Source organism: Vicia villosa, linkage group LG5 (assembly GCF_029867415.1).
Source record: "Vicia villosa cultivar HV-30 ecotype Madison, WI linkage group LG5, Vvil1.0, whole genome shotgun sequence".
Classification (NCBI taxonomy): domain Eukaryota; kingdom Viridiplantae; phylum Streptophyta; class Magnoliopsida; order Fabales; family Fabaceae; genus Vicia; species Vicia villosa.
Genome location: NC_081184.1, coordinates 90437997 through 90450412, shown reverse-complemented (window position 1 = coordinate 90450412; position 12416 = coordinate 90437997). Strand labels below are relative to the sequence as shown.

At 36.5% G+C, this 12416-nt stretch overlaps 1 protein-coding gene across 1 annotated transcript; it reads right to left on the bottom strand.

Moving 5' to 3' along the window:
• Positions 1-305: 305 nt before the first annotated feature.
• On the bottom strand, positions 306-944 carry LOC131604990 (uncharacterized). The gene has a single exon (XM_058877398.1). It carries the CDS (start codon positions 942-944, stop codon positions 306-308), a length of 639 nt encoding a protein of 212 aa, XP_058733381.1.
• Between the last annotated feature and the right edge of the window lie 11472 nt (positions 945-12416).

Genomic DNA, 12416 nt, shown 5'->3' with positions numbered 1-12416 from the left:
TGATTTATGATCTTTCCTTGATGAACCATGATCAATTCTTGATCAAATGGTGAATGATATTTCAAAATAAGGATGTTTGACAAAAAATCAGGAGTTTTGACTGTACTTTGACCACAGTTGACTTTTAGGTCAAATCAGTCGACTGTTGACTTTCTGAGCATTTGAATGATCAACTCTTTGAATTGAGCCCTAAATTTTGTCATGGAGGTAGTTTGAAACATCATAAACCATATGAGATGCATTGGAGCTTTTGGTTCATTGATTTTCTTCAAGAGACCACAAACTCTAGTTTCTTGAACCTTTGTTTATGAGGGATGTCTTTGAGTTATTGTACTTTGATCTGAGTTTGTTTTAAGAGAAATAAGATGGGAAAATTTTGGGGTATGACAGTCCTTGTTAGCATAGTTGGAGGAGACAGTTGCCTTTCTATGATAGATGCAACCCAGAAGAATCTTAGCCCAGATTCTGTAAGGAGACTTCAGTTCCTTGATTTCTGTAGATTCTTTGCCAGACTTGAAGATCTCTGCATACACATCATTCCAATCTGTTCTTCCTATAACTGCTACAGAAACACCTTCAACAATTTCTAAACCAAACAGTTTTCTTAATAGATTTTCAGTAATGGAGAACAATTCACCATGAACGATGGAGAGAATAGCTTTAGGCATGACTGTTGCATGAACCCAAAATTCTTTGACCAAATCTAGATAAACTGGTCCACACAAACCGTAGAAGAATGCTTGCCATCCTTGAGAAATCATGTCATCCTTCAGATGAATGTCATGTGCTTCCAGATTGTCAAAATCAACCATCATTTCACAAATAACTTCCAAATCATCCATTGGAATCAAGCAAGTCTTCTGTGGAACAAGTTGTTGGTGTAGTTGATCTTGATTTTGTTGTTGAGAGGACGAACCAACTTGTTGCTTAGATGAAGAAGCCATTGAAGCACAAGTGAGATTTCTGGGTTTCTTAACTTTAGGGTTTTTTAAAAGAGAGAAAAAGAGGCAGAAATGCATATAACAAGAGATGATGAATGCGTGAAAAGAGAAGAAATGGATATGATATGGGTTTATATAGACACGGACGTGAAAACAAAATGCAATGAATTTCTGAATGTGAACAGTTACAGAATGCAGAGAATCAATCACATTTAATGCTGAATGACGTTAGTGGAGAAAGCGTGAGATTTGAAAAGATTTTCACAGTTACCTAGGGCGGCGTCTCATCAACTGCACGCATGCTTATCCCTTCAAAATGAACACGTGGTCATCATCTAGAATAGCTGGTGACAACTGTTTTAATCTAACAGAAGTTCTGGATCAACTTAGACATATGAAACGTTAGCAATAACAGAATCAGAGTATCTAAAAGATCAAACATAACCAGAACATCTGATAAGAAATAAATAAACATTTCAAATCTAATCGATATATCAGATCTTCTCAACACCTTCATTCTGGGCATAAATCCATACTGATGTTCTTCATAATGAACTTAAACCTATCTTCAGCAAGGGGTTTTGTAAAGATATCATCCCACTGATGTTTTGTATCCACAAAGTTTAAAGAAAGAACACCCTTCTGAACATAGTCCCTAATGAAGTGATGTTTAATCTCAATATGTTTAGCTTTAGAATGTAAGATAGGATTCTTAGATAAACAAATAGCAGAAGTATTATCACAGAATATAGGAATGTTACTCTCATATATCTGATAGTCTTCTAGCTGACTTTTCATCCAGAGCATCTGTGTACTACATCCAGAACCAACAACATATTCTTCTCCTGTGGTTGAGAGTGCAATGGTAGCTTGCTTCTTGCTGTACCAGGAGATCAGGTAACTACCCAGAAACTAACAGCTTCCCGAAGTACTTTTCCTTTCAACTCTATCTCAAGCGTAATCAGCGTTATAATATCCTACTAAGTTGTATTCTTCAGATCTTCTGTAGACTAAACCAACATTAGTAGTACCTTTCAGATACCTCAGAATTCTCTTAACAACAGTTAAGTGAGATTCTCTAGGATCTGATTGGAATCTAGCACATAAGCATACACTGAATAAAATATCAGGCCTAGAAGTAGTAAGATATAGAAGAGATCCTATCATACCTCTGTAGATCTTCTGATCTACCTTCTTGCTTACCTCATACTTACCTAATACACACGTTGGATGCATTAGAGTCTTTGCTTCTTTGCTTTCAGAGAGATTAAACTTCTTCAGAAGCTCTTTGACATACTTAGTCTGATGAACATAAGTTCCTTCAGAAGTTTGATTAATCTGAATGCCTAGGAAGAACTTGAGTTCTCCCATCATGCTCATATCAAATTCTGCCTGCATAGACTTAGCAAACTCCTTTCCGAGTGTAGCATTAGATGTTCCAAATATAATATCATCAACATAAATTTGGCAAATTAAAATATCCTTTTTTTAAAGGTTTTACAAAAGAGAGTTGTGTCTACTTTTCCTCTTGTGAAACCATTATCCAGAAGGAAAGAACTTAATCTTTCATACCAAGCTCTGGGAGCTTGCTTCAAACTGTATAATGATTTCTTTAGTTTAAAAACATGTTCTGGAGACTTAGAGTCTTCAAAACCAGGAGGTTGGTGGACATAGACTTCTTCATCTATATAACCATTTAAAAAGGCACTCTTAACATCCATCTGATACAGAGTGATGTTATTCTGAGTGGCAAATGAAATTAATAAGCGAATAAATTCTAACCTGGCCACTAGTGCAAAGGTTTCTGTATAGTCAATACCTTCTTGCTGACTATAGCCTGAGCAACCAGTCTGGCTTTGTTTCTGATGACTTCACCTTTCTCACTCAGCTTGTTTCTGAAGACCCACTTTGTTCCAATGATATTAAATCCTTTTGGTCTTGGAACCAGATCCCAAACATCATTCCTTGTAAACTGATTTAACTCTTCTTGCATGGCAATTATTCAGTCAGCATCTTCCAGAGCTTGATCAACAGAAGTTGGCTCAATCAAAGACACTAGACCAAATTGACATTCTGCATTGTTCTTAAGGAATGCTCTTGTTCTAATGGGATCATCTTTCTTTCTAATGATAACATCTTCTAGATGAGCATAGTTGAGTCTAGAAGATCTTCTGAGTGTTGGCTCTTCAGATATTCTAAGATTCTCTAAAGAAGCTGCAACTTGATCTTCTGATACCTCTTTACTCTTGGGTCTTCATGATCTGAGTTAGATATATCTATATCTGCAAAATTCTCAAACTACTTTGGCTTTTCACTGCCAAGCTTATCATCAAATCTGATATTGATTGATTCTTCAACTACCAGAGTTTCAGTATTGTATACTTTGTAGCCTTTTGAGCGTTCAGAATATCCAAGTAGAAAACATTTCTGAGCTTTAGAATCAAACTTATGCAGATGAACTTTAGTATTAAGAATATAGCATACACATCCAAATGGATGGAAATATGAAATGTTGGGCTTTCTGTTCTTCCACAATTCATAAGGAGTCTTATTTAGAATAGGTCCTATAAAGATTCTATTCTGAATATAACATGCTATGTTAATTGCTTCTGCCCAGAAATGCTTAGCCATATTAGTCTCATTGATCATGGTTCTGGCCATTTCTTGTAGAGTCGTATTCTTTCGTTCTACAACTCCATTTTGCTGTGGAGTTCTAGGACAAGAGAAATCATTGGCAATACCATTTTCTTTGGAATAGATTTCAAAGAATCTGTTCTCAAATTCACCACCATGATCACTTTTGACTTTTATGATTTTGCATTCCTTTTCAGATTGGATCTGATTATAGAAGTCAAAGAACACAGAATGTGACTCATCCTTGTGTTTTAAGAACTTTACCCATGTCCATCTGCTATAGTCGTCTACGATGACTAATCCATATTTCTTCCCTCTGATTGATGCTGTTTTGACTGGGCCAAAAAGATCAATGTTCAGAAGTTCTAGCGGCCTAAAGGAAGGGACAACATTTTTAGACTTGAATGCAGGTTTTGAAAACTTCCCTTTCTGACATGCTTTACAAAGAGCATCTGATTTGTATTTCTGATTAGGGAGTCCTCTGACCAGATTGAGTTTGTTAATCTGAGAGATCTTTCTCAAACTAGCATGACCCAATCTTCTGTGCCAGACCCACTGCTCTTCGCTAACAGACATAAGGCAAGTAACCTTTTGATTCTTAAGATCTGAAAGATCAATCTTATAAATGTTGTTCTTTCTCTTGCCTGTAAATAAGATTGAGCCATCCTTCTGACTAATAGCTTTACAAGACTTTTGATTAAAGATTATGCCATAACCATTGTCACTTAATTGACTTATGGACAATAAGTTATGAGCTAATCCATCAACTAAAAGAACATTAGTTATAGAGGGAGAGTTACCAATGCATATGGTTCAAGAGCCAATGATTTTTCCCTTCTGGTTCCTTCCAAACTTTACTTCTCCAGCAGATTTAAGTTCTAGATCTTGGAACATAGACCTTTTTCCCGTCATGTGTCGTGAGCACCCAGAGTCCAGGTACCATGACATGTTTGTCTTTTGAGCTTTGAAGGAGATCTGCAATAGGAATTATCTTATCCTTAGGTACCCACATTCTTTTGGGTCCTTTGGGGTTAGTCCTTCTCAAGTTCTGATTGAACTGAGATTTAGCATGAGGTTTAAAATAAGATTTTCTACAGTGTGCAACAGCATTTTTCTTTATGTGTGTTATGTGGAAACTCTGAGAGTGTGGTGTGTGTTTAATATCAAGAGAATGGCCATACTTGAACTGTTCATACAAAGGTTTGTATGTGATAATCATCTCATCAACAGGTTCAATTTTAAATGGGGTTTCACCCTTAATGCCTATGCCTATTCTCTTGTTTCCACTTACATCATATATCATAGAGGCTAGCTGACTTCTGCCTATACCTCTAGATAAGAACTTTCTGAAGCTCAAGTCATATTCTTTCAAAATATTGTTAGTGCTTGGAATAGACTTTTCTGAACTAGAAGATGATTATAAATTTTGGTTTTAGAGTCAGAGCTGGAGTGAGGAATTCTTAAAAGGATGATGCTAATTTTCAAATAAAAGAAAGCTTACTATTTGATTAGGGTTATTTACTAATTGTTGTTTGAATTGAGTTATTTGAACTTATGTAAAACTATTTTAAGAGAACTTATATGGACTTAACTTATGATATATCCATAACATGTGTTCAAAATATTTTTATAAGCTATCTAGGATAACTTATAGAAAAATAATTTTGACTAATTTATTTTTGTTATATCTAAGTACTTACATGATACGTGTTTATGCTTTTATTCTATAAGATATTGATTTAATTATTTATCTTAATAGAGACTTAACTTAAAACAAATAAGTTGAGTCTTAATTAAGTCACATGACTAATAGTAATAATTAGCTTCTTAAATTGGATAATTGGATATACATTGAAAATATGAATACATCATGCGCAGAGTATTAAACAACTGAAATTTGATGCAAGTGGAAGGAAAAAGATGACGCATTCGGAACCTCGAAGGTAATAGGAAGCGTTGAACCTATAACAAAACAAAGAGTTGCAAACGCAAAACCTGTAAGATAAGCTGGAATCCACCATAAAAAGAATACTTTGAATTTTATTATAATAAAATATAATCCTTATGGTCACGTCAAAGGTATTTAAATACAAAAAAAAACAAAGAAACCCTAATGGATCTTATGGGCAGTCTTTTGTTCATCATTTGCATTCGCTTCCAATGTGGGTACTCCATCGTTCACGATTTCACACACATCTTGAAATCAGAAGATGACCTTCATTTGTGCAACCCACCTCTCGTAATTCTCACATTTGAAAACTGATAGATTCGCTAGAAATCATGTTGATGTTGTTGTTCTAGTAGCCATTATAGATTCTCTCTGAATTGCAACTCGGACTCCGTGATACCAATTTATTGGGACAAAAGAGTTTTCAAGAAAGACGAGAGAAAAAGAAGAAAAAGAGAGAAAAGAGAGAAAATTGTAAATTGCTTTGTTATTATTACTGTTAAGTGTGGTGTTATTTTTGAAACTATATAAGTCATGCCTATTTATAGGCTATTGTTAATATAGATAACATATATATTATACCTTTACTGTATATAGCTTGTGTATAGTGTGTTTTAGCATGTACATAGCTTAAGCCAATTGTATCCGGCCACATAAGCAGATAGAGTAGCTTAGTTTTACTACACAACACTTTATCTTATTCTGCAGATATATATATTCACTTGTAAAGGCTTATTCTTTTTATCAATGAAGATTATATTTTCTCTCATTCTTCATAACAGACTTTCTGTTACAACTGTTCTAACTGATATTCCTTCTCCTACCTTATGGATTTTCATTTTGATTGTGCCACCATTAACATGGTATCATAGTTTCAAATTCACCGGTAGCCATTGTTTCTTCTCGATCCCTTCCTTTCTTGATTGCAAACTGCTCGATTCCTTCGTGTTCAATTCCTTTTTTCGCTTTTCTTGCAACGAATTCTTTTCGCGTTTCCCTCTTCTTCTGCAATCATCTTTCTTCCCCCTTTTCCATTGATGGATTTCCAGAGCTTCATAGACTTCTCCACGAACTCGTCAAATCTCTATTACCTGCATCCAAATGAAAATCCGTCTCTTATTCTTGTTACACCTCTTCTTGATGACAAGAATTATCATACTTGGGCTATGTCAATGCATATCACATTGATTTCGAAGAATAAAGAACGCTTCATCGATGGCACTCTTCCAAAACCTCTAGTTTATGTTGTTATTTATGCTACTTGAATTCGTTGTAATACCATGGTGTTAGCTTGAATTCACGGATCTATTTCAGAATCCATTACAAAGTCTGTGCTATTGTAGCGGGGAAAATCTGATATCGAAGCCATAGGATTGACTCGAATCAATATTTCGTTTGAAATCGCCACCGCGCTTTATTTTTTCAAAGGAAAAGGGAAAAGAACGAAAAACCCAAAGTTTTGTTTTTAAAACAAGAAAGAGATCTCAGGTTCGGGTGTTGATTATATGAGGGGAAGGTTTAAAGCACCCCTCATATCTGTGGTACTCCACAGGAACCTTTTTGAAAATCTGTGTCGTGTGTGCTAAAAAACGGTTTGTTTTATTTTTAAAATAAGCTCGGCAAAGCGTTAAGCTTTGTGCCTACATACCTCCTCGGTGCAATGGAGAAGTCAGAGCTAATGTAGTTCCGCTTAAAGGGAAAACATTTTTAAAACGAATAAACACTTTATCGTTGTTGGAGAGAAATACTCAGCCATTGATTTTGAGCATGAGAACAAATGAGTTCTTTGCATCGCAAATGAAAGAAGGGCTCCAACTCGGATAAAATCAACGAGTATGCCACTAGCTCTCTCACGCGGAAAAGATCTCATTATATCAATCAATTTCAAAATCGTGGGGTATAACCACTCGTTTCGACAATTAACGGTGTCTAAACTTTTGAAGAAAAAGCCACTAAGGGCAAAAGATATTTTAAAAGAAAAGGTTTTGAAAAGGTTGCAAACATAAGAAGATTTTGGAAAAAAGGAGAAGATTTTGAAAATTTAAGAATGGGAGGAGATGAAGAGGCTAACCTAGTGCATAAAATAAAAGCTAAGGAAAGAAACGGTCTAACCAAATTAAGAAGCCAACACTTGACATTATGAGTCAAGGTAGATTTCCCATCCTTTGGACTTATCAATACCAACACATATTACCACTTGGGGATCCAGATGAACTTATTATCTTAGCACCACTTTGCATTAAGCACATTAAAAGTTCTGACGAAAATCGGGCAGAGTAACGGCTGTTTTCGGGTAAAATCCTTATATCAATGCCTTGGAATTAACCATCAAGGGCTTTCAAGGAAATACCTGCATGCACAAACAGACAACAATCCAATGCCAGACAGACAAAATAACAGCAGAGTAATAACAGAATAAGGGTCCAGAGGTCTTAAGTCCATAAGTCCGAATCTCCAAAATGCTAGGGATAGTAACCAATAGTCCGAAAGAGAGCCTTATGTGTTTTTTAGATTTTTGTTGTTTATTAGTGTTTTAGCATAAAAGTAAAGTATGGTCCAAGTGGACAAAAGAAAATGGCGGAAACATAAACATATGTCCAAGTGGACAAAGAGAAAATAGCGGAATATAAACGTCCAAATGGACAAAGGAAAAATAGCGAAATGTAAATATGATGAAATGATAAAATGAAGCGATAAAGCGAGAAATATAAAGAGCAATATAATAAAGTGCGGAAATTAAAGTCAATTGTTAGATGTTAAAGATAACCATCTTGAAACTTGTCAAGTATGTTATCAAAGTTAGTAATGAAGATCGATGGTGAGTGAAGGATGTACTCGGATTTAAATTCAATAGAAATTTATCAGAAGCTTGATAAAATCATAGCGACTACACGATAAACCTCTATAAGTCTTAAATCAACCCCATACAATTCTCTTCCATATTTGCTCTTTTTGATTCGGGACATGAAATATTGCGCTATGTTAAGCAGATCGCCAAGTGATTTATGTAGAAATCACCCTACAACGAGGCCGGTCAAAACTTTATGTGCTAATGCATGCGAGAAGAACGATATGTAGATCGTTTTCCGAAAGCAATATCGCACGAAAAGAAAAATGGTGAGTGATCTAGTCTTTACCAAGAATCCATAAGAATTCTCAAGGTATTAAGACTTTCATCTATCAAAATAAAGAGAAACAAAAGATGGAACCACATTAAAAGCTCCTTTCATCCATAATTTCAATCACATAATTTTGTGGATTTGGATTCTCATCCTATCGACGCCCTAAGTCGATTGAAATTAGAGAGAAATTAGGCCTCTAACTTGTGATTCAAAGAAAATATCAAAAGAATGGAGTAGAAGATGAGTTAGAACCAAAAACAAGTCAAAAATCACAAAAACAAGCATTCTGTCCAGATGTAAATCGATTTGCACAGAGTGTAAATCGATTTGCATAACTCTGTTTTCAAATCTGCGCAGTTTTTCAGTTGTGTAAATCGATTTGCACCAGATGTAAATCGATTTGCACAACACAGTTTTCAAAAAAACAGCAAATAAAGAGAAGAAAACTTGTTTAAACATAAAACCAAACACCTTGTGATCTTGGATCAATTTGTGCACGAAAATGTATCAAGTAAGCAAGCAAATCTCATCAATGTAGCACCAAAGGTGCATCAAGCATAAACAACAATGGATCACATCTTGAATTATGGAATGGATCTAGAATTTTACCAAATCTTTCATAAACTTTGAATCTTCTTCAAGAACACACAACCACAAGCCTTGATCTCTCACAATTGATGAAGAAAAAGTAGTGTTTATGTTGAGGTTTAGCTCTAAATTAGTGAGGTTCAAGATGTGACTCACTAATTTGTGTGGAAGAAAAAGAGCTTTGAGTGAGGGGTTTTGGAAGAGGTGAGGAGAGAAAGAGCAAGAGTTTTCTTGGCTATCAAAGCTTGAAAAATGAAGAGGGGAGTGCCTCAATTTATAGCAATTAGGCTTGGGAAATTTTGTGGCTTGGAGTTAGGATTGGAAAATAGAATTAGGCTTGGGAAAAGGATTTGGAGCCAAAAATGAGATCCAATGGTCTTGATGCAATCACATGAGGGTTTATGATTAAATGATGTAGAGAATCAAATGTAAGAACTAGTCATGCTTCCCATGCTTGCAAATGATGTCAACACTTTCAAAAGCTGAAATTTGCCTTCATTTTTCCAAATTCGCACTGGTGCAATCGATTTACACTTTATGCAAATCTATTTACATTGCTGAAAAAAGGCAAAATCTGGAGCAAAAACAGTTATGCAAATCGATTGTTGTCTTATGCAAATCGATTTGCACTGATGGCAGAAGCAAATCTGGTGCAGAAACAGTTGTGTAAATCGATTTACACCTTATGCAAATCGATTTGCATAGTGAAAATGTTGAAAAATGCTCCTTTTGATGGATGTTTTGACTTGGTACCTACAAAACACAAACACACAAAAGCACAAGGCAATATTTTTGGTATTTTGGTTAGTAGAACAATATATACAAGACTAAAACATGGGTGCTCGATGATTCCCTTGTAGATGGATTGAGCACAACATCATTGGTAGAACTCTAAGTTAAAACTTCTTGATTGATGATTGTTATGCAAATGATGTGTGATCTTAGGGTCAAAAATTGGGGTATGACAGATGCCCCTATTTAAGTTTCTTCGATTTGGAGATACGATGATTGGAAATCTTCGTTTTGACGAAATCGAAGAGACTTAAATATATAAAGCACAATTTTTGAACCTAAGATGCTATGCAATGAATGCATATGATGAGGATAAAACACGACAACACTGGGGAGGAAAAGGACTCCACTGGGGAAACAAATGTCTTGCTGGCATAACTCTACTGGGGAAGGCAAGACTTTGTTGGAGAGACAAAACTTTGGTGGGAAAAGAAACTTCTTTGGGGAAAATATTTCGCACCAGAGAGGTTAAAGCATCACCTTTCGCTGGAGGTGAGAAAATGGGCATCCTCTTTCACTGGGGATGAGAAAATATGCATCCTGAATCAGAATGCCAATATTCTGTTAACAGAAAACACACCATCGTACCACTGATGATATGAAGAGATGTACCGCCGTACCACTGACGATAACACATACCAACGTTCCACTGAAGGTGAGCTACCAACTCAATAGTTGAATCACCGCCTCAATAGTTGACGATAAGCTATCAACTCAATAGTTGAAGGTAGAAGAAAATCGAATCACCGCCTCAATGGTTGACGAGAAGCTACCAACTCAATAATTGAAGGTAGAAGAAAATTGAATTACCGCCTCAAGGGTTGACGATAAACTGCTGAGAACAATAAGTTGCCGCTAAGAATAGGGATCAACTTCTTCTTTAATCAAGGACATGGCTTGAGAAAAGGAACTGGATGCAAACTGTCACTTACACTGAAGCGACTTACCATTTGCTGAGCTTCTTCCATTTGGATGCAAACTGTCACTTCTGATGAAGGGACTTACCATTTGCTGACTTTGCTGAGGAATCTTTAAGCAAAACGAATTGTCTTCGTGAAGAAGGCTGCCATTCGTTATCTCAAAGGGAACAAACTGTCTTCTGCTGAAAGAGACTGCCATTTGCCGACCCTGTCGAGAAATCCTTAAGCGGAACGAACTGTCTTCTGCTGAAAGAGACTGCCATTCGTTGACCCATCTTAGGAAAAAGTGAGCAAACTGTCTTCTAATGGAGGAGACTGCCATTTGCTGACTTTAAAATTAGAATTCTTAAACGAATTGTCTTCGTGAAGAAGGCTGCCATTCGTTATCTCAAAGGGAACAAACTGTCTTCTGCTGAAAGAGACTGCCATTTGCCGACCCTGTCGAGAAATCCTTAAGCGGAACGAACTGTCTTCTGCTGAAAGAGACTGCCATTCGTTGACCCATCTTAGGAAAAAGTGAGCAAACCGTCTTCTAATGGAGGAGACTGCCATTTGCTGACTTTAAAATTAGAATTCTTAAACGAACTGTCTTCATGAAGAAGACTGCCATCCGTTATCTCAAAGGGAACAAACTGTCTTCTGCTGAAAGAGACTGCCATTAATTTGCCGACCCTGTCGAGAAATCCTTAAGCGGAACGAACTGTCTTCTGCTGAAAGAGACTGCCATTCGTTGACCCATCTTAGGAAAAAGTGAGCAAACTGTCTTCTAATGGAGGAGACTGCCATTTGCTGACTTTAAAATAAGAATTCTTAAACGAACTGTCTTCATGAAGAAGACTGCCATCCGTTATCTCAAAGGGAACAAACTGTCTTCTGCTGAAAGAGACTGCCATTTGCCGACCCTGTCGAGAAATCCTCAAGCGGAACGAACTGTCTTCTGCTGAAAGAGACTGCCATTCGTTGACCCATCTTAGGAAAAAGTGAGCAAACTGTCTTCTAATGGAGGAGACTGCCATTTGCTGACTTTAAAATAAGAATTCTTAAACGAACTGTCTTCATGAAGAAGACTGCCATCCGTTATCTCAAAGGGAACAAACTGTCTTCTGCTGAAAGAGACTGCCATTTGCCGACCCTGTCGAGAAATCCTCAAGCGGAACGAACTGTCTTCTGCTGAAAGAGACTGCCATTCGTTGACCCATCTTAGGAAAAAGTGAGCAAACTGTCTTCTAATGGAGGAGACTGCCATTTGCCGACTTTAAAATAAGAATTCTTAAACGAACTGTCTTCATGAAGAAGACTGCCATCCGTTATCTCAAAGGGAACAAACTGTCTTCTGCTGAAAGAGACTGCCATTTGCCGACCCTGTCGAGAAATCCTCAAGCGGAACGAACTGTCTTCTGCTGAAAGAGACTGTCATTCGTTGACCCATCTTAGGAAAAAGTGAGCAAACTGTCTTCTAATGGAGGAGACT

What these genes read in the sequence shown, in the direction of transcription:
- LOC131604990 (XM_058877398.1), bottom strand. Translation starts at nt 944, where the DNA reads ATGGCTTCTTCATCTAAGCAACAAGTTGGTTCGTCCTCTCAACAACAA.